The sequence below is a fragment of the Notolabrus celidotus genome, chromosome 22, assembly GCF_009762535.1.
Source record: "Notolabrus celidotus isolate fNotCel1 chromosome 22, fNotCel1.pri, whole genome shotgun sequence".
NCBI classification, from domain to species: domain Eukaryota; kingdom Metazoa; phylum Chordata; class Actinopteri; order Labriformes; family Labridae; genus Notolabrus; species Notolabrus celidotus.
The window spans coordinates 1,686,587-1,709,961 of NC_048293.1; the positions used below are offsets into that span (position 1 = coordinate 1,686,587).

The 23,375-nt window shown below is 39.4% G+C and overlaps 1 protein-coding gene and 2 long non-coding RNA genes across 3 annotated transcripts in view; 1 reads left to right on the forward strand and 2 right to left on the reverse strand.

Annotated features, from left to right (window-relative positions):
- Nucleotides 1-14,924, reverse strand: part of LOC117805737 (nesprin-2-like) — an 89,717-nt gene extending 74,793 nt beyond the window's left edge. The window contains exons 1-3 of the mRNA XM_034674264.1: nt 14,645-14,924; nt 12,470-12,664; nt 3,255-3,482 (exon numbers count right to left, since the gene is read on the reverse strand). Coding sequence (XP_034530155.1) covers nt 3,255-3,482; nt 12,470-12,508 — 267 coding nt within the window. The 5' untranslated portion in view covers nt 12,509-12,664; nt 14,645-14,924. The remainder of the gene's footprint in view (nt 1-3,254; nt 3,483-12,469; nt 12,665-14,644) is intronic.
- LOC117805741 lies at nt 14,406-22,482 on the forward strand. Its single transcript, XR_004629508.1, has 3 exons — nt 14,406-14,485; nt 18,469-18,559; nt 22,366-22,482. It is a non-coding gene; the product is annotated as an uncharacterized LOC117805741 (long non-coding RNA).
- LOC117805740 lies at nt 16,221-22,468 on the reverse strand. Its single transcript, XR_004629507.1, has 3 exons — nt 22,383-22,468; nt 21,668-21,745; nt 16,221-18,526 (listed from the first exon to the last, which is right to left on the reverse strand). It is a non-coding gene; the product is annotated as an uncharacterized LOC117805740 (long non-coding RNA).
- Nucleotides 22,483-23,375: the final 893 nt, after the last annotated feature.

The window sequence follows — 23,375 nt, forward strand, 5'->3', positions numbered from 1 at the left end:
ACGGGGAGAACATGCAAACTCCACACAGAAAGGCACCCGCCTGGCCGCGGATTCGAACCAGGTACCTCCTAGCTGTGAGGCAACAGCACTACCCACTGCACCACCGTGCAGCCCATTATTGTCATTTATTATCATTGTTATTAATTTCACTAACTGTTGAACTGTGTGTACTTATACTTACGTTTGTTCTGCGTCTACTTGTATTGTTTACTAGTATCTGTAATAAGACGGTCGCTAATGGACAACTACCTTAGGAAGCTGGGAGGGTGAGGGTTGGCAGGGTAATGGGGATTTATTTTCTATTGTCTTGTCTGTTCTTCTTTCTGTTTAATTGGGGGATTTTTGTTCTATACTATGCAGATACTATGTCTTATCTGACTTGTATGACATCTGTTTGTACTGTCTGCAAAAATGTAATAAAAAGATATGAAAGTGAAAAAAATCAACTTTTATATAAAGTTTGACTTGGTAAAGGCTTGAGCAAGTTTTTGGTTAAAGTGTAGGTGGTTTGTTTGAAGTCGGGTTGTACTTATAAGTGTATTAACCACAGGGGATACCTGTTAGCTCCGCCCCTTTGTTGAGAAAGTAGCTGGGGAACCTGAACGGAAGCTAATCTGTCAACCATTGCAAGCAGGCTGATTTTACTTTGTAATCGAGCTAACTTTAATACTGATGTCCCACCAACCAATCACTGGTGTGTGCTGATTTTGGCGCCCCCCCTGTGGACAAAGCAGCATCTCATATCTCTTTCATAATTTGTCCTGAATAATAAATAAGAATCCATTAATCACAAATGTGTGAGCCTGCTGTATTTTAACAGTTTAATGTATTGTTCATTGAGAATATTTGCTGCAACAGGTGTTTAAAAAAAGGCTGTTTCTGCAGAGTGATGCTAATGACTTCACCTGACACCGACCCTGCAGCAGCGGCGTCAGGCATTAAGAACAACTCTATACAGATAGTCTGTTTTTTTATGTTGATGTTCTTGTGTGTGTCTGCAGGTCATAAAGAGGCATCAGTATTCATTTCAGGTTATTTTACAACCAGCTAACATCTCTGCACAGGAGCTGTAAAATGTGCATGTGGACGTGCAGTTTCTTCTATGTGAGTGTTGAGACTGGACTTGTGACCTCAGAAGACTCTAAAATACCTCTGCTTCTCCTCTGCAGGTATGAAACTAAACAGACCTGCTTCAGTGATCAGCATGAAGCCTCTTGCATGCTGCTCCTTAGCCTGTGGTGGTTTATTTGCAAACCTGTTAATAATTATCAGGGAGTGACTTTGCCACATGTGCAGCGTCTGATCTGCCCTCAACAGCTGAAGAACTGGCCTTCAAACATAACATCCTTTGATACTCATAAACCAGATACATGTTAAATGAGAAAATGAAGGATGAAGACAGTAAGAGAAAAAGGAGGGGGGGTTCTAAATTTGGGAATGAAAAGAAGTTATTAAAATATTTTTCGTGCCATAGAGATCTCCCACTACAGTCATGGCCAAAAGTTTTGAGAATGACACAACTATTAATTTTCACAAAGTTTGCTGTTTCAGTTTTTATAATGGCAATTTGCATATACTCCAGAATGTTATGAGGAGTGATCAGCTCAACTGCAATTAATTGCAAAGTCCCTCTTTGCCTTGAAAATGAACTTTATCACCAAAAACACATTTCCACTGCATTTCAGCCCTGCCACAAAAGGACCAGCTAACATCATTTCAATGACACACAGGTGTCACACACATTAACACAGGTGTGGGTGTTGATGAGGACAAGGCTGGCGATCAATCTGTCATGATTGAGTGACTGGACACTTTAAAAGGAAGATGGTGCATGACACCATTGTTCCTCATCTGTTAGCCATGGTTACCTGCAAGGAAACACGTGCAGCCATCATTGCATTGCACAAAAAGGGCCTAACAGGGAAGTTTATAGCAGCGAGTAAGATTGCACCTCAGTCAACCGTCTATCCAATTATCAAGAACTTCAAGGAGAGAGGTTCAATTGTTGCCAAACAGGCTCCAGGGCGCCCAAGAAAGTCCAGCAAGCGCCAGGACCGTCTCCTGAAGGTGTTACAGCTGCGGGATCGGGCCACCACCAGTGCAGAGCTTGCTCAGGAATGGCAGCAGGCAGGTGTGAGTGCATCTGCACGCACAGTGAGGCGAAGACTTTTGGAGGAAGGCCTGGTGTCAAGGAGGGCAGCAAAGAAGCCACTTCTCTCCAGTAAAAACATCAGGGACAGACTGATATTCTGCAGAAGGTACAGGGACTGGACTGCTGAGGACTGGGGTAAAGTCATTTTCTCTGATGAATCCCCTTTCCCATTGTTTGGGGCATCTGGAGGAAGGCTTGTTCGGAGAAGACGAGGTGAGCGCTACCATCAGTCCTGTCTCTTGCCAACAGTGAAGCATCCTGAGACCATTCATGTGTGGGGTTGCTTTTCGGTCAAGGGAGTGGGCTCTCTCACAATCTTGCCTAAAAACACAGCCATGAATAAAGAATGGTACCAGAACGTCCTCCGAGAGCAACTTCTCCCAACCATCCAAGGGCAGTTTGGTGATGAAGAATGCCTTTTCCAGCATGATGGAGCACCTTGCCATAAAGCAAAAATCATAACAAAATGGCTCGGGGAACAAAACATTAAGATTTTGGGCCCTTGGCCAGGAAACTCCCCAGATCTTAATCCCATTGAGAACTTGTGCTCAATCCTCAAGAGGCGGGTGGACAATCAAAAACCCACAAATTCTGACCAACTCCAAGCATTGATTATGCAAGAATGGACTGCCATCAGTCAGGATTTGGTCCAGAAGTTGATTGACAGCATGCCAGGGAGAATTGCAGAGGTCTTGAAAAAGAAGGGTCAACACTGCAAATATTGACTTATTGCATGAATTCTGTGTAATTCTCAATAAAAGCTTTCGATACTTATAAAATGCTTCTAATTGTATTTCATTATACCATAGAAACATCTGACAAAAACACCTAAAAACCCTGAAGCAGCAGACTTTGTGAAAATGTAATATTTGTGTCATTCTCAAAACTTTTGGCCATGACTGTAGATCTCTATTTTTGACACATTTTTCATGCATGTTTCAAATCACATGTGCACTTACTTTTATGTTTTTTTGACAAAAGCACAAAAACAGTGAAGATGCACCTCCAAACATCACATAAGTACAACCACTATTAGACACTGTTCCTGTGCATAATGTGCAACGTTTTTCACTCTTATTTGGACATAGGTTAATCTATGTACCTGCTCCTGTGGCTCTCTATAGACGCTGACTCTTTCCTCTCCCTGTCTTTCCTGCAGCAGCTGGTGGAAGGACACCAGGTTTGCCTTCAGCAGCTCCAGTTTGGAGGACAGCAGCTCAGCATCTTCCTGCTGAGATCCCACAGCTCTCATTTCGCCCTGTTGCAGGTCCGAGGCTGGGCCGAGGGCTGAGAGGCCGGAGACCTTCTGCTCGATCTCCAGGAACATCTCCTGTACATCAAAACACACATATTCAACATTTAATAAGCCTGTACGCTGTGTGTTTAAAGTAAGAGTCTAATCTTGATCATAATTAAGGCATCCAGTGCATCTGAATGGAAAAATAGATCCCATCAGCTGCTGTTTGTTTACTCTAAAAGCTTCATTCAAAGGTGACCTGTGACGTGTGACGTGTGACTGTGTGACGTGTGTAACCGCTGAAACTTTAATGGAGGCTCCAGTTACTGTCAGGGTCAATCCTGCTGAAGCTCAGAACAAGGACATGGCAATAAATCCTGTGAGAGCAGCAGTGTGGTGACTGAGGGCTAAGATAACAATGAATGAATCATACAGAGCCGGACCTGTCGAACGTCAACAATGAATAATAATCTATCTACCAAGGTAGAGACCTTAGTATTGTTGTTTTAAAGTACTTAAAGGCACTATGAGGAGTTTTTAACTGGCTGAGAAACAGACTGAAACTGATACTGATGCTTCTTTATGACCCTCAAAAGCAAACAAGACCATCTACAACAATACTGATAGCTTCTCTGTTGTCATTTTAAGGTCTAAAACTGCTCTGTGGGGGTAGGTGTCAGAACAGATGATTGACATCTCGCTTTAGAAACACCCTTTTTTGGCTGTTTTCATTGCAAATAATCACTTTGTAAGATAAGTCTAAATGTTAAAAGACAACAGGATGAGGTTATTGTCTGAAGACAATTATTTTGCATGTACAGGACAGGAGATAAGAGGTATCACTTTGTCCACAAGGGGGCGCCAGAATCGATATGAGCTAAAAGTTCCTCACAGCAGCTTTAACTACTATGCACACATATTTATATTTTCTGAGACTTCTTGACAAAGACCAATTATTAGAGGAATTCCTTAAATTCCTTAAATTCTGTAAAAACTGTTTTGTTTCATTCGTCATGTCATGTTGTTTTGTTTGTTCGTTTTGTGTCATTTTTGTGTTACATTCGTTAGTTTGTGTCATGTTGTGATGTGTTGTGTCATGCCGTTTTGTTCATTCATTTGGTGTAATTTCATTTTGTTTCGTTTCTCATGTCGTGTCGTTTTGTTTGTTTGTTTCGTGTCATTTTATTTTTTTGTTACATTCATTAGTTCATCACATGTTATGTTTTGTTTGTTTTGTCATGTTGTCATGTTGTTTTGTTTGTTTGTTTCATGTCATGTTCTTTCATTTAGTTTTGTTACATTCGTTAGTTTGTGTCGTGTCATGTTGTTTTGTTCATTTGTTTCCTTTTGTTTTATTTAGTTTTGCTTTGTTCATTAGTTGTCATGTCGTTTTGTTCCTGTTGTGTTGTGTTTTTTTTTGTTTTGTTTTGTTTGTTACTTCGTGTTGTGTCATGTCGTTACCTTTTGTCTATTTTGTTTATTTTGCGTGTCGTGTCATGTTACGTGTTTTGTCATCGTATCCAATGGTATAGTATGTTATAGTATATCATACCTAACTGATCAATAAACTGTTTCAAGTGTTTAAAGGTGACATATCACGCTTTTTTCATCAAAATATATTGGTCTAAGAGGTCCCCAAAACATGCCTTTAAAGTTCATGCTCATAAAAACACTTTGAAATCAGATTTTGGTCTGCCTGAAAAACCCTCTTTTTCAGCCCTCCTCAGAACAGTCTGTTTTCTGTGTCTGTGCCTTTAAATGAGAATAAGCTCTCTGACCACGCCCCCTAAGGAAGTGGATGTGCCTCGGCTGTCCAGCACGTTGATCTAATGTTTACATGTTGGCTGAATATACACGGCTGCTCACAGACCGGCGTTACTTCAACCCTCTGAATCTGATCCAGAATCTGATCCTGACGGAGAGGGGCCTGCAGCAGGACCTTTCTGAACCATTGGTCACAGATTTAGTGTTTCTTATTGTTTTATTTATCAGTATGTCGACGTGTGTCTTGGTACACAGATACTAACATGTAGCTATGTGGCTATGCTAACTAGCGCTAGCACTTATCCATGATAAATAAAAATCATCCACTAGATCTTCAAATCTGCAGACGTGGGGAGTAAAACCGACCTTTGTCAGAAAGGCAGCGGGACCTTTCTGAAGGATTGGTCACAGATTTAGTGTTTCTTGTTGTTTTATTTGTCAGTATGTCGACGTGTGTCTTGGTACACAGCTACGAACATGTCGCTATGTGGCTATGCTAACTAGCGCTAGCACTTATCCATGATAAATAAAAATCATCCACTAGATCTTCAAATCTGCAGACGTGGGGAGTAAAACCGACCAGCCTACAACTAGCATGCCTCCCTCCTAAGCTCCTTGTTAGCACACGTGTGCAGGGAATGAAAAACAGAGGAGGGGTTGAGTTGTATTTTATACAGTCTATGGGCTGAACAAGCTCTGAGCTCTGACTTCAGTTACAGACCAGATATCGTTGTGACGTATGAAAAACACTGAAAACTGAAACGGCTGGTTTCAGCACACATTTACAGAAAGGTGGAGAAATCAGAACTGGGGCAGAATGGACTTTTTTCATTTACGGGGGGTTTGTAGACATGCCAGGGAAACATATTTCAGGTAGAGAACCATTAAAAAGTTGATTTTGCATGATATGTCACCTTTAATCAAGAATTATGAATCTAAAAATAGCCATAGAGGCAGCGTCTCCGCTGCAGCTGCTGCCTTTTTCTGCAGCCTTCTTTCTTGTGTTTGCTTGGTCATGAAGAGCCAAATGTTAGAGTTAAACTACAACCCTTTGCTGATTGAAGTCACTTTGAACACCACCCTCAATACAAATATTAGCCACTGGCACTAAACACCTTGACAGTTTACATTAAAGAGACGTGAAACAGTTACTAAAGTATTACTACATTAAATATCAGAAAGGGTTAATGAGTCAACCAATTTAAAAAAAAAAGAGAGATAAGAATGTTTGATAGTTTGATAAGGAGGACGGCTATAAGTTTGTTCAGTGAGACCATTGTTGTTTCACTTTCTCACCAGCAGTCCAGCTGTTAGTGAAGAGTCGGGTTATCTACAAAGAAAACTTAAGAGGTCATAAAACCAGAGCAGGCAACAGTTGCTGAACTCTGGCTCACTGAGACTCACCTGAGAGAAGAGGTGTCAAGTAACGAAGTACAAATACTTTGTTACCTTACTTAATTAGAAATTTTGGGTATCTATACTTTACTGGAGTAATTATTTTTCTGCCCACTTTTTACTTTCTACTCCTTACATTTTAAAAACAGCCTAGTTACTCTTATTTCATTTCGGCTTGTCATCTTTAAAAAAAAAAACACATTAATGTACATTGACATTCCAATAAAGGCTGTTGATAACATGCCTGTGAAGTTTGACTTTTTGCACCATTACAATACTTATAGGCAACTAGTCATCATATCCTCCGCTCCATGAAACACGTTAATGCTCAGTAGTACACATATATGTTCTTTAATCAATCATTTTCAATGGGCATAAATGCAGCTGAAACAGGTTCAACTCAAATATTTCAACATTAGCATATTAATATAACATCATAGTCATTATGGCCTTTAGAAACATGTTTATTTTGGGAGGTGGGGTAGTACACTATAGGCCCCTGTGTAGCAGCCTAAGCTTTTGTCCTTAATGGCATTTTTCCCCCTTACATTACTTTGACTTTTATACTTGAAGTAGTTTTGAAACCAGAACTTTTACACTTTGACTTGAAAAAGCTTGAGTTGATACTTCAACTTCTACAGAAGTCTTTTTAAACCCTAGTATCTATACTTCTACCTGAGTAATGAATGTGAATACTTTTGACACCTCTGCCTGAGAGTGTTGTGACCTGAGAACCAAGAAGAAGAGCTCAGTCTACATTTAGAGTTAAAACTAGAATTATATTAAAATCACAATTTTGTCATGTAATACAAATGAAAATAAATGTAAAAGTTATTTCTAAAAAACTATTTTAAATACATTCTGAAAGCAGATTTTTACAACTTTATAGGAAAATAAAGATCTTTTTGGGCTATATAGTGAGGGAAATTATGCCACTGTTTTTATATTCGGTTATACACTGCGTGCACAATTATTAAGTAAGTTGCATTTTTGTGAATATTGCAAAAACTATATTAACAGTCGTTTTCAAATTTGTCAAGAAGTCAGATAGTGAATATATTTCTTCAACTGTGTGGTTAAAATGATGCTTTTCAGCTTTATTTATAAATAAATGCACAATCTGCAGAAATGAGCGTGCCAAATTATGACTATTATAGTCGGGTTGAGATCAGGTGAGCAGGCAGGCCAGTTCATGAGGCGATCCTCTTTAAAGCCCTGAGATGCCGTCCTGTCCTGGGAATAACATGAGGCATGTGACGGTGCATTGTGCTCACGCATGAACACTAGCATCTTTTTCACTTTAGCTGAATGTCTTTTCCTCCATGCAGGAAAATACAAAAGAGGAACATCTCATGAACTGGCCTGCCTGCTCACCTGATCTCAACCCGACTGAGAACTTGTGGTCAATAATAAAGAAGATAATTTACAGTAATGGCAAGAAATACAGCTTAAAGAGCATCTTTGGAAAGCCATACAAGGTACAGCTCACAGAGTCAGCAGAGAAGTCCTCAGAAACTAAATCAGTTTACAGTGACCTCTGACCCTCACTGAAAGAAAAGGAGGTTATATTGGACATTAGAGAAACACATTAGATTTGAAATGTTTCAAAGACATTAACACTTTTATTTTGTAACAAATGTAAAGAAAACTGTTGTTTTTTGTTGAAGTTTGAATACAGTTGTAGTAAATATTATTATTCTCAATCCATTATCTTGACCGCTTATCCCGTTAGGTGTCACGGGGGGCTGGAGCCTATCCCAGCTGACTTCGGGCGGAAGGCAGGGTACACCCTGGACAGGTCGCTAACCTATCACAGGGCTAACACAGAGAGACAGACAACCATTCACGCACACACTCACACCTACGGGCAATTTAGAGTTAACAATTAACCTGGTGAGCATGTTTTTGGACCGTGGGAGGAAGCCGGAGTACCCGGAGAGAACCCACACATGCACGGGGAGAACATGCAAACTCCACACAGAAAGGCACCTGACCAACCGGGGATTCGAACCAGGAACCTTCCAGCTGTGAGGCAACAGTGCTACTCACTGCACCACCGTGCAGCCTTTATTCTCAATCAATAGAACGTTAAAACGGTGCCTAGTTTTTAATTTTCACAAGTTATATGCTCTTATCACCAACTTGCATAATAATTTGGCACGCTCATTTCTGCAGATTCTGCATTTATTTAAAAATACAGCTGAAAAGCATCATTTTAACCACACAGTTGAAGAAATATATTCACTATCTGACTTCTTGACAAATTTGAAAACGACTGTTGATATAGTTTTTGAAATATTCACAAAAATGCAACATACCTACTAATTGTGCACGCAGTGTACTTCACATATGTCATTACACTGTTTTAACTCTAACTCAGACACAGAGGGAATCTAAAGGTCTTAGAAGAACAGCAGTGAACGGAGCAGGAGGGAAACTGGAAATTCGAAGACGCGAAAACATCTCTATCACGCACTTATTTTATCACAAATCTGTTGTGATCTCAGGAGATGTTATTTATAAAAGAAAATATTTACATTTTGGAAAGATTTCCAAATCATGTTTCCCCCCTCCACTGACACTTTGTAACCTGACTTTTTTTTTAGCAGTCATGTGGCTCCATCAGTGGCCTCTGATTGTTACTATTCTGATCTCAGACTGCTCATGCTGATCTTAAAACCAGTTCAACTTCTCTCTTCATAACTTCAAACTGAGTCAGTGCATCTGTGGTTTAATCCTTTGACTGTGGGGTGAATTATTGTTGTTTCAAGTTACCAGACAAAGTGACAAATGCATTTGATCTGTACTTTCTTTCCCAGAGATCAGCTGTCAATGAAACTCTCTGCACTCTATCCTCTCTGTCACTCAATGCTCTGTTGATGAAGCTTCATTTTTGGTCACTGAAGCTGCAGTAGGTGCATTTTTGTATGTTTCGGCAAACTACAGTAACTGCAGTAGATCAAAAGCACACAGTGTAACCTGTTTTCTCTAACCCAGTAGAGAATGGAAGACACAACAAAAGGCCAGGAGTTTGTTGACCCTGTTGAAAACATACTTTTAGGCGCCTTGGTCTGAAGCTATCATTAGCATCTCAGTGTTATTTCAACCATGTTGCAACAGTTTTAGAAGGCCCTTGCCTGTTTCTACAAGAATGTTTTGTGATCTTCTCAGAAAACACTACCTCTCAGGAGTCTCAAGCCAAACCAGGATAAAGGATATTTAATTGAAAAAGCTTCTAATAATGTAGAAAATGTATTTGTTTTCTGACTAAATGATGAAAGAATCACAGCTGACATTTATTCTTATCAAAATGTCTTCAATAACACATGACTGTCTTATTAAACAGCAGCCAAACATGTATTAATAGAGGGATTAGCATGTTGGAAGATGTCTAATTGTAAGTTTGAAATGTACCTGCAAGAACTTCAATAGTTTTTAAACCATTTCTACATCAGGTTATGTTCTCATCAACTGCACACAGTGCTCTTCTGGAGGTCAACATCACTGTTGTGAGTGAGGGGCATGTCCATTATATTTTGACTGGGGTTGCCCAGCAGGGGCACTGACTTATCCAGCATGGCATGACATATGTGTGCACACCATTGACTGTTCATTAATATGGATGATGTGCCTCCATCCCCTCCCATTGTACAAAAGTGAAGCCAAAACACCCCCTCGATGGGCGCTACATGTTGTCCTGGTGACGTATTTTCAGAGTCCAACATGTGCAGAAACAATCTTGACATCAGATGATGTTACACCTCTCCCTCTATCCAAAACACACAGTTAGCTTATCAATAAAACACCAGAGATCCCTCAGGTGGGTACAGTCCACAGCTGAACAGATACGGATGTTGATTTGAAGTGGATGCTAGTTGTGCTAAAAAACTTGATGACTCTTGTGTTAGTGTTTGTTACAATTTTCTCTCTCTGTTCCACCTTTAATCTGCCCTCATTTGTCAACAGAGCTGTCAATCATGATGTCACATCCTCTCTTTGTAAAATCAACTATAAAAAGTAAACTTCTCAAAAAACGACAACTTGGATATAAATCAGCAGAATGACAGAAAGAATGTTTGAAAAAGACTTGGACGTGTATTTTAATATTCTAGTTTGAGCCATGTTCCATCTGTTTCGATGGAAGAGGCGGGCCTTAACACCTATGCAGCAGCCAGTCACTAAAGGGAGTTCCAAAAGTTGAGGCTTCTCTTTGGGTATGTTTACATACAATCACAAATGTAAATTATTTATTCTAAAATATTTTATATTCTGTTTATATTTTTAAACATAATTATAAAGTAACACAAAAGAATGGCAACACATAAATCTATGAAGCTAAATTATTTAAAGCTGGGGTTGGTAATCAGATTTAGATCCACTTTTTGTCATACTGGTTAAAATGATCTTTATGTCCTGATGGTAATCATTACATAATGTGTTCTTAAAAAAGAGTGAAAAAAAGCTGCTATCTACAGCCGGAGTAAACCTGGGAAAACACTAACCAATCACCTTTTTTTGGCTCCCCAAATTTTAAACCAATCAAATCCCATCCAGCCGTTCTGCCCGCCTCCTGCGCGTACATTTCCCCAGCGTGCACTCCTCCGAGTCCCCGTCTCCTGCCTCTACTTCCCCTGACTCTATTTACTGCCCCTCTCGCTCGTCCTCGGGCCTGTCCCCTCTGACCTGATGAGGTGCTTTGCTCAGGACTGTAGTCCGGATCAGAGTCTAAAAAGCTCTCACCAACAAGCAGAATAATTAATGACGTTCAGTAAGTCCTACAGAAATGTAGATGTACTGTAGCGTCCGTCCGGACGCTGTAGTGATGACGAGCCGATTCGTGAACACGTTGATCTTTAATAACCGGTCACTGTCGGCCGTGATCACACCAACCAACAAAACAACAATCAATGTTTGAATGAATGAAGAACTTCTCCTCTTGTCTCTCCTCTCTCCCGCTCACACACTCTACACCTCTCCTGATGCCTTCACTGACTGTCAACACTGTAGGAATTAAGAACATCTACACTGAACACGTTTAACAAACAGTAGAGTTGTTACAGTATTATATATGTGTTATAACTTTTCTCCTGATATCGTGTCACCAGTACAACTGGATAATGCTAGAATGACAGTTGTGAGTACTAACAGCAGCCATGTTTGTTTGTGTTTTTAACTTTCACTATGAGAATGTTTTGGTGAGGACCGGTTTTGAATCAGTCACGATCATATGGTCGAGAATCAGTGGCGCTCGTGCATGTGAGCGGGGGGGGCGTCGTTTTGGAGGAGCTCCGAGGGAGGAGGGGAGGGGTTAGACGGAGTCATGAGGAAAAGCTACATTCAAATTCAACTACAAGACTGCCAACCCCAGCTTTAATGACTTACTGAGATGTTTGTTCGTGGTCACGATTTAAGGTACGAACAAGAGGGAATTGTGCAACAGTGAACTGCAAAAAGCTAAAGGCAGCCTGTTGCAACACCCTAATAGTGGCTTTCAATAAGTCCCATGTCATATTTAAGGGCAGTCCCCCAAATCAGGGTTTAGGATTTTGGGGTGGTCAATCAAAGTTCAAGAAAGGAGCTGTCCACCCCTTGGATCTGCTTCTGCCCTGAGGTCTATATCAAGCAAATATACTCCATAAAAGAGTAGATTGATACAATAAAATGGACTATCAAATGAGACACAGTAAGGTAACAATAAGGCAATAAAAAGATGACAAAGTTCAAACACTAACACAACAAAAGTAAACTCATCAGTGTTTTCTAACAGCTTCCTTTATCACGTTTTGAAAGTTCTGAAAAGTATGTTGAAACAAAAGCTTTAATAAAATTCACAGTTTGTCTAGTTTTATCTCACTGTAGCAATCTCACTTCCTCTACCCTCAGAGTCATCTAGGTACTCCCTGATGGTGGGCGGAGCTTACCTGACAGGTGAGGAGCTGCTGCTCCACGCTGTCCTGCATGGTCGATGATCCAGCAGCAGCAGCAGCCGGTCCTGCAGCTACCAGACTCCTCTGAGCTTTCTGCAGCCACAGCTCCAGCTGGCCGACCCTCTCCAGGCACACATGGAGGACACCTTCTGCGGGGCGGGGCCCAAGTCGTGGGGGCTCCTCTGAGTCCTGGGACACAAACACAACACACCCGGCTGAGCCTCTCTGCTCCAGGGTCACAGGTAGAGAGGGAGCTAAACTGGGCCTACTGTAGCTTTAAAGTGGCTCCACCTGAGCAGGTTGTAGCTGTAATATTTATTTGAACAAGGAATTCTGACCTGCCATTCTACTTCAATCTATCTGTATCTCTTACTCTGTTTCCCTCACTGTGTCTCTCCCTCTCTGCTCCACCCACCTGTGGCTGAAACCACTTCCTGGAGCGGTGGCAGAGCTCCAGTGACAGCGTCTCTTTATCACAGGAGAGAATGACAGAGAAAGAAAAGAGGCCTCAGGCTGCAGGGGTGGAGCTGAGACAGAGGGCTGGACAGAGAGCTGAGTAAGCAGTAAACCCAGCATTCAAACACTGGCCTACTTCCTCATAAAACACAGTTTCTGTCACAGCATGTTAGCTGTCAATCATCTGATCTTTCATTTCCAACAGACCATGACATATAGGAGCTCCTTCTTTTAGTCTCCTTTATTTTCTCTGTACTATTTTGACCCCTGCCCTGCTCCCTTCCTTTAAAGTGAGTTATGAGCATTTTGAAAGGTTGAAACTTTTCTCTAAGAGGATTTAAAGCTGGCTTATGATGAGGTGAACACCATGAGTCAACACAGTCTGCTTTGAATGCCAGGCGTCTTTCATGTCATTCAAATCTAATGTAAATATACAAAAAACATTTGGCTTCTCTTTGGATGAAAGGTGACCTGAGTAACATATATTCTGAGATAACTTCATGAGTCTGCATCCATACTAGCAGCAAACTTGTAATTTGAAGGGGTTAATCTACATTTCTAAATGTTAAAATTATGCTTCAAAATAACTGGCCTCTCCCTTTTTGTGTTATCCATCATCCCATCCTGAACTCTCTCTTGACTGCTGCTGGCATTATAATGTATAATATACTGTATTATATATTTATCTTGCTATATTATATTTTGTTAAATTACATTACTATTCTAAGTACAACCCATGGTCATATTACATACAAATATTCTTCTATTTATTGCTTAATTTGTCATTACCAACCATAATCACACCATGTCAACCTGTCACTACTGAAACATTTTTTAATACTGCCTGTAATTACTGCTATTTAATTTAAATTCCATTTGTAACATTGTATATACCTAAATTGTATTCTAGCTGTATTTATCTATTTTATTTTACTTATTTTTATTTTTATTTTGTACTTATTTTTTTTATCTTATTTTGTACTTATTGTACTTATTTTGTACTTATTGAAACTTCTTTCTTGATTGTACTTATGTATGGGTTGCTGTAACAACTGAATTTCCCCCCCGGGGGATCAATAAAGTAATATCTTATCTTATCTTATCTTATCTTATGAAGGGAAGGGAAGAAAATCAGTAAAATTACCCAAATCCAATATAGCAGTTTTAAAAAATGCAGAAAAATACAAGTTAAACTCTCTGAGACCTTCATTTTTTTAATAAATAAGCAGGATTTTTGCAAGATCAATATGTATTATTATATGTATTTGTATTATACTTTACATTATTTATGTGTTTATGTTAAGTGTATATGAAGTGTGATAGGAAGTGGATAGAGGGAAAGTAGGTTCAGCTAGAGCCAAAATCATAATCATAACTATTTAGCTTAGCTTTAACTGAAACCACATTGATTACAAGAGGTATACCTTTATCCATTAAATTAAAATATATTACTTTTTACTTTATACAGGAGCTCGAAATCATCGGCTAACTTTCAAGCTACATACAGGAAACACAACACTTCCGGCTTCCGATGCCAGACATTTCAAAATAAAGGTAATATGTATTTAGCGTATACAAGCGTCAACGTAATTTAAACGGACATTTAAATTCTGACTTGCCCACTAGTCTAAATGTAAGACAACACTCAAAACAGTCAAGAATGATTAATACAAGTATTAAAGACGGCCAGTTAGCAATGTCAAATTGGTTTACCGAGTGTGGCTAATGTTAGCAGAGCTAGCTAGCACCACCAGCCGTTGGTCCTCCCTGCCGGTTAACGTCCACATACTCGAGCTGGTTCTGTATTGCGCCGGTGGAGCGTTTGTATTCCACTTTAACAAGTCTTTATCTCTTGTTTCTGGATCATAATACTGCTGAACCATGTCGCGCTACGAGGTGCCATCTGTTTGCACTCAGGTGGTAGCACTGTAGCATTGTGGCAACTGTCATTGACCAGAGCTACAACACCAGCTAGTGGCGGGTGGCGGTACTGCAGCCACGACACAACACATGACAAGGCCTTCAATGATAAAAATATTACTAAATTATTAATAAGCAAAATAGTAATCAGTGACAACGTTTAAACAAGCTTTAAACACTTATATAACTAGTGAGAAAAAGGATGTAAAGAATAAAGTTTAAACTTAATAATTTTTTTGTCCAAATTAAAAATAACATTTTTAAATTGTGCTCTTCCTGATATTTTATAAGCTCTCTAAAAAATACATTTATTATTGTAAATGCAAGATTTGATTAAAAGTGCACTGAGGTTAAAGCTGCTGTTGGTAGTCACGGAGTAAACATCTGTTCAGAGAGAGGGACTTTGAATGTCAACACTATCCCTCCCAACCAGATTTCCTCTTAGCCCCCCATCACAGATCGGTGTGCGCAATCATGACAGTGCCGGAATCATAACCAATCGGAGAACGTAACCAATCAGGACAGAGGTAGGTGATTATCTATGATTGGTCCGTCATAACGGGAACGAGGGGGATAATAACATTGCTTGATATATATGCATTGGAAAATGCAGAGATTTCGCCATTATCTCAAATTACTTCACTTGCAGATGAGTACCGATGGGTGTTATGACCTTTTCTCCAAACCCAGCAGAAAAAAAGTTACGTTTTTTTACACCATTCCTACCAACAGCAGCTTTAATGCAAGAGAAACATATTTGGCATTCACCAGGTTTGTGGTTCATGACAAATTAGCGAAAACCTGCACATTAAAACTGCACACAAAACCAGTAAACCATTTTGTGGACGCTTGTCTTGTCATTTTGGAGCAGTTTTTCTGTTCATTTTGGTGCATAAGAGAGTTATTTTTCTGCAACCAGGCCTTAACTCTGCATCCACTCCTGCACAGTTAGAGGGGTTAGGAGGAGGACGGTGCATTTCCCATTTTTTATGCATCATGCTGTTTAGCAGGGCAGGGATCTTTTTTTTTTTACAAGTATTTTAGCTTAAAAGGGGCAGCACAAGCCTTCATTTGTTACAACTTGCTGAGCAATGCCTGTTGTTGGCTATGGTGGCTAAATTTAAGACATCCCCACTGAAGTAGTACTGATAAGCTCTGTACTTTATGTTCTTGTAAGTGTTATATCTCTGATTTCTCCTTTATGTGTACACAAGTGTGTTTTGTTAAGGTGTGAATGAGTCCATGGCCTGTATACAGGCAACCTGCAGGTGAATGTGTGCTGTTTATATACTATGCATGGCCTCATCCCTTCTAGGTCCACCCCCTCTGTCCCTTCATGAGCTCCTGACACAGAGAAAGAGAGACGGAGGAGTGGATCACTGTTGTGTCTTTATTTGTCTTTGTGCTTTTGTTTGGATATGTAGACAGCATGAAAGGGGAAACAAGTGGAACAAGGTACAAGTACAGCAACATGCCATGTAATGTAAGACATCTCAGTACTGCTGCTTCAGGTGAAAACCTTGAATCTCCAAATTGACAGCTTCAAGGGTTCTGTTACTGATATAGATGAAGTGCTTTAGTCATAAATGAGTTTTCAAGAAATTTGCATTAAAGCAAGTAACATAATTTTTGATGAGCTAAACACAATCCTTACAATTCATCAATCAATACTAATCTAATACTAAAATTGGAGTTACATGGTTTCCCCCTGCCCACAGCAGTGTGTTAATCAGTAATCATGTCAAACCAGTGCATTTTCATGGTCAACAGTCATCTTAATGAAGGTCATTTTCTCAATTATAAAATCTCCAACAATCAATTATCATATTCAGCAGTTATGGATATACAAGTTGTCGATGCATACAAGCAAGCACACAGGAGTTTAACTGAACAGATATACTCTGTTTATGTTGCGCTCGGATAATACATGAGAAAAGATTCACTTTCAAATCACTATTTCATATATGATACATAAAAACATGGTTCAGCAAAAATAAGCCTATTAGTACATTTCTGTCTGCCTTTTATAAAAACATATTAACCCATCAGATTCAGAGGTCCATGCAAAAGCTTATTTCAGAGCAGATTGCTAAAAACCATCCACCTCACATGCTAAATACTATCAGTCTGCTCACAAAGTCTGGTAAAATAGTACCCATCACCCTGCCAACCACTTCTCACATAGTTGCATAAAATGTGCTGAGTCATGTCAAACCACATCTCAGTGGTGAGTACTTGTCAATGACTGAGCAGAATTTCACTGAGGATAGGCGGGCTCAGTAGTCCTTCATGTAAACACAAATACTTGTAAAAAGAACATATTTGGCACACATCTGATCTGATTTAATTACTCAGTCCTCATCGTCTACTTTACTCTCCATCATTCAACAAAAACACTGATTCAAAACCAGACGTCCAATGTAAACATAATGTCCACAGCTCTAAACTGTCAGAAGCCAATATCTGGAAATTCCTGCCATGTAAATGCACTGAGGACTGGAAGTGAGACATTTCTAGAAGACTAGAGGGTTTAAAACTAGGGGGGTCTAGGTTTGATAATACAGTGTTTATGGGTTCTAGGGAGAGGAGGGTTCTAGGTTTAGTTCTAAATAAAGCAAAGAGTTTGTAGAAAAAAAAACAAAAGCTCTAGAAAAGGTGTCAGCAAGTTTCGCCTCTTGTTCCACAAGATTCTAAAGAAGCAACGACATTTAGACTGGATTCCAAAGCACGAGTTCTTTGGTTAAGTCTAGAAAAACTGTTCGTTCTAGAAAAAAAAGGTAGTTCTAGAACAGGTTGTAACTGGTGTTCTAGATTTGTCTCTAGAGGAAAAAAGGGTGTTCCAAGTTTAGCTGTTATTCAAAAGATTCAGGAAAGATTTAAAGTAAGCTTCAGGTTTTGTTCTACAAGATTCCAGAAAAGGGTGGAAAGTATGACTTGATTCTAGAAGAGATTTGGATTGAATCTGAAAAACTTTGTCTGTTCTAGAACAAGCCATTGTTGAAATTCTTGTTCTGGGGTTTGGGTCTGGAAGACTGGGGTTGTACGGTTCAGTTGTATTGAATTGCATTACCTCTAGAAAAAAGTCCAAACCTCCTTAGCTGGCTTGATAACGCATAAAGAGCTCTAGAGGAAGGGTCATAAACTTTAGTCTAGGGCAATGTTGACCTCGATCTTAAAGAAGCCTTGTTTCTAGAATTGGCTTTTTATGTCTGGATGCAAAGGAAGCGGTAAGATCCAGAAAAGGTTGTGGACGTATCTGATGCTGTAGATCAGGCCTCAAGCCTGAAGTAAGAATTCCACAGTTTGGTAAGGAAAAAAAAATTGCATTAAATGAGAGTCCTGGGTAAGGCTCTAGAAAACAATAATAAGTCTTAAGCTCACACTAAAAGAATTGCTGTCTAGGCTTGCCTCTAAGTCTGGGCCTTTCTAGACATGGCTCTAGCAGAAGCTGGAGGTTGGATGCTGTGATCAAGAAGAAGCGAAAAGTATCCAGACAAACAAGTTCTAGATCTAGGAGACTACACATTTCTGCGGGGACTCGGGTTTGGAGACTTTTACAGTGGCGGTTGTGTTTACCATGCTCTCAGGCAGGGACTGAGTTCTGACTGTGCCCACAGGTTTTGATAAAGCTTCTGATGAACTTGCTCCTGGAGTGTCAGTGGGGACCTCAACAGCCTGAAGAAACAGCAGGGTTAGAAGATCAGTCAGGTCAGTCAGTTAAATACACTGTGTTTAGATTTCAAGTCACACTGTTACTGATACACTCTGTTATGGAATTATATTACAGGATGTTATTGATAAGTTTGGGTACGCCAACAATGTGGAGATGGGAGTCAACGGTATAAGAATTAAGACACAAAGATTCTCAAACACCATCAACTGCACTAAATGACACGATGAGGGTTGCATTATTGTATACATTTTATATATAAGGACTAAATAAGGGAGCTATTAGTGATGACTTCTAGAGATGGGATTAAGTCAGACTAAGTGAAATCAAATGCTAGTGTATGTATTTTGGTAATGGGTGTAATGGTGTACTTCATTGATGTGTTTTTTTTTATAGTTTTTAGACATAGATGTGTGTTGAACAAGATATTCTAGGATTTTTAATACAATGAAAGACTTCTTGGCGGTGTGTTTCGGTGTTCTGGTTAGATATGTTTCATTTCATTTCATTTTTAATTTGATGCTCAGACCATGATCACATGGTCTGGAGCCACAGAACATAAATTACAAATAACAAAACAATATAATGATGGCACACGGCATGTTTGAAGTACAACAGATCTTACTTAAACAATGGAAGGACATTCTTCAGAAGAGCTCCTAATTTACAGATAAGTTTTGGCTTATCTGATTTCAAAAGCAGAATTAATTTAAACACAGAGGGACGTTGAAAGTAGTACCTGGGTGTGAACCTCTCTCTAGTATTCAGAATGCTTGTGTTCCTGCATTCAAACAAAATATGGTACTCGTCCCCTACACTATCATCATTACAGAGATGACAAATCCTCAGTTTTCTATCCAGGCCTTTATACCTTCCCGTGACCTTAGGGATCCTGGTGTTATTCGTTCTAAAATTACAAATAGCCTCCAATCCTGCTTTTCCTCCATCTTTGTTGGATGGCGTCTTTTCTATCTGGGCTGGGTTGGGTATCAAAGCTTTGAAGGATCTATACATAGATTCTGCTTTCGCATCCTTTCAGCAATTGGTAGACAAATTCTCACTTCCTAGAGGGCATTTCTTCAGGTACCTTCAGGCCCGCAGCTTTGTCCGTAATGCATTTCCAAGCTTTCCTACTCTCCCTAATGATTCATCTCTGGATGTCTTCTTTGAGCCCCTCCCATCACTAAAGGGAGCAATCTCTTCTATTTATTCAAATATTTGCAACCTTAGCTCAGGCTCTCAGAGCACCCTTAAAGCTACCTGGGAATCAGAATTGGGAGAGATGGTCTCTGATGAAGTTTGGGGGGAGGGTTCATGGATCATCTATTTGTGCCAAACAGTTTTACTCAATGTAGGATTTTACACCGTGCTCACTACACTAAAGCTCGTCTGGCAAAGATATATGGAACCGTTTCCTCTTTGTGTGATCGATGTCAACATGCATCAGCACATTACACCCATATGTTCTGGAGCTGTCCCTCTCTGAATGCGTTCTGGTCTGGGGTATTTGGAACATTGTCTATTGCAACTGGAGTAAAACTGGTCCCTAATGCTTGTACTGTTTTGTTTGGTGTGTCTCCTCCTCTGTCTGCTCTTTCTCCAGCCAAAAAGGACATGTTAGCTTTCACGACTTTGCTGGCCAGAAGGCTGATATTGTTAAATTGGAAATCCTCTGCCCCACCTACCCATTCAAGCTGGATTAAGAGTATACTCTATTTTCTTAAACTTGAAAAGATTAGGCTGACCCTGGGTGGCAGGGCTCACATCTTTAAAAAGATCTGGGACCCTTTCTTGTCTTATGTTGAGAGCTCGGCTTGCTGTGTGTCTTTAGACTGAGCATCAACATGGTGTGTCTTACTATGTTCAGATTATCGCTTTCATCGGTTTATTTTTGTTATATTTGCTTTTTATCTTAGGTTTTCCTTTTTTTTGGAATTCTATCTAGTTAGTCTGGAGGGAGTATGTGTCGGGGTGGGGGGTTATTTGTTGTTTTGTATTTAGTATGTCATTTGTGTGTTTTTTTTGTTCAAAGAAAAAAGGAAAATGTGTAAACTTTGAATTTTGGATGTAACTGTTTTTCTATGTGAAAATCAATAAACAAAGTTTAAAAGCCTGTCTATACTTCTGCTTTTCAAATAACAAATATTTTTCTAGTTTTACATCTGGTTTAAATTGTACATATAAATCACATGATGTCATTGTATCCAGTTCACCTTGCCACTTTTGCAAAAACTGATCTTTAAGCCTCTGTTCAACAGTTTGTCTAAGCCAGTTAATGTTGTTACACTGCTGTGTGATCCAGAAGTAAGACAGGCCACAGTCATCCAGTATCTGCTTAACCTTTAAAACCCATGTTGATGCATAGGCACCTGTGTTGTGCAGGTTAAGCAGATAATTATACATAATACGGTTTAACTTACTGTCTTTACCTGTGATCAACCTCCCCCAGTAGCCAATCATTCTTTTGTTAACTGCAATACAGAGTGGGTATCTTCCCAGCTCGCCATACACCATGTTATTGCAGGTTGTCATTTTAACTTTTAAGGTATACTTCAAAAATGTAAGGTGTAACTTTTCCAGTAGATCTATATTTTCAAACCCCCACACTTCACATGCATACAACATAACCGGCATAACAAGCTTGTGAAATAAATCTAATGTGGCGTCTACAGGCAGGTCAAACTTTCTGCATTTGCTGAACATGGAAAACATTGCATGGGAGGCTTGCTTATGCAGCTCCTTAACAGTGCTTTTAAATGCACCATTGTAATACATGATGACACCAAGGTATTTAAAGTCATGTACAATCTCTAACATTTCTCCATCGCGTTCAAACTTAACCAAAAACTGTAACCTTAGTTTTATCACTAAAATTCACACATATGATCTATTGCTTTCTGTAATCCCTTTTTTGTTGTAGACATGACAATTGTGTCATCTGCATACATCAACATCATAAGCTGCATATAATTATCAATTACTGCGTCGCCTAAGCTGATAGGCCGACAGCCGCTCTGTAGTAAGTAGTCTTCAAGGTCATTAATGAATGTGACAACACGAATGCCATCAGACCGATGCTTCTTCTTTTTGTTTGACTTTAAATCTGAATTAATAATGATGTTCAGTAGTACTGAGGGTTAAGTTACCTCTGCAGCTTCCTCAGCCTGTTCAGTCCCTCGTTCAGAGGCGACACCCAACTCCTCTGGAGTGAAAACCATGGGCTCCTGAAAAAAACAATGACACACATGAAAACACTCTCCCGACTCATAACGTAAAATGTCTGAAAGAGAGAGCACTGTTGGTGATCTTTTATGAGTTAACATTAATCTACAATGCAGTCGCAGAGTAAAAACACTGTTCAACACTGCCCTCTAGTGGGGGAACAAAATCCAAACATGTGCAAAGAGGTAGGAGAAAGGAAAAAAACAAGAAATGGAAAGAGATATTCATACATAGTGAAGAGATGTTGAAGCTGAAGCAGCTGATACATAAAGTATAGAGATGGAAGAAGAGACGAGGAAGGTGAAGGAACAACTGGCCAGCAGTGATGTTGAGAGCAGAGTGACCCAGGTCATAATATCAAATCAAATTACTTGAACTGGATTCCTTTTTTGCTGATTGGATGAGTCATAGGTCTCAGGTGCTTTCATATTATGTAAACTAATATTTCTTGTGGCATCCAGTGCTTTAAATACCTTCAAAACTTGCACTTTAATTAGTTCACCCTGGGTCACAAAACCTCTAAAGCAGAAAAAGAGGGGACCAAAAGGATTATGGGACAGAGAAAGACAAGAGATGAAAGTTGTTGGGTTGTTGTTTTTTTTTTTTTTTTTTTTTTTTACAGCTCTCTGTCTTTGTTACCTCTGGAGAAGAGCCAAGGAAAGCATCCCAGAGCCACCACAAAACACCTCCTCCACCTTCTTCCACTCTCTGCTCCTCATTCCCTGTTCTCTCTCTGGCTCCTTCATGCTCCCGCTGCTGACACGGAGACACGCTCATGTGCAGGGTCACACAGGACGGTTTGGTCAAAGTGCATCTGGGACATTGTGCTGCGAGCTAATCACTGCTAATGGTTATTTTTGGTCTGTTTGTTTTCTCTTTAAAAGCAGAGATGAAGCATGTTTTTAACCTTTATCACATTATTTTAAACTCTTGTGATATTTCAAGTGCTTGCATATGAAGTGAATGAAAATTAGTGAAAATTGGACCAAGGACAAAAAAAGCTTTGATACATTTAAAGCAACATAAATGTATTGTTTTAACAGATTTATTTAAACTGAAAAATTACATCAATTTGTTTCCATGTGTCCCACAAATAATGCATTGTTTCCTTTAAAAAATCAATTTATGCAGCTTTAAATTTATTTAGTTTATTTACTGACACTTGATTCTCATAGTAAATCAATTTTAGAATTTGAAATACAATGTCTCTCTTACATAAACATTTGTGTATGGTGTCTTCCAAATGTCTCTTTAAATCTTGCTCGTAACAATATACTGTACATACAGAATGTTGAAGTCAGTGTCACAGCATCTGCACTTTTACCAATATGTAGTAAAAGAAAACTCAGTTTCAAAAAGTAGTAGTATTAGTGTGAGTAGAAAAATCACAACATTTCTGACCCTTTGCTTAACTTTTTTAAAACCATGTTGAGGACTAAAAAGCATGCATGTTAGTATCAATTGTACTGATGAGGATTAGGGCCACTGAAACTTTTTTTTAAAGAGGTTAAGCCAGTAAATTAAAAAAATTTAAAAATCTGACTTTAATTTTAGAATTCTGAGATTAAAGTCAGAGTTTTAAAGAAAATGGACAGATCTTAATATATATATATTTGTTTTGGGTCTGCTCTC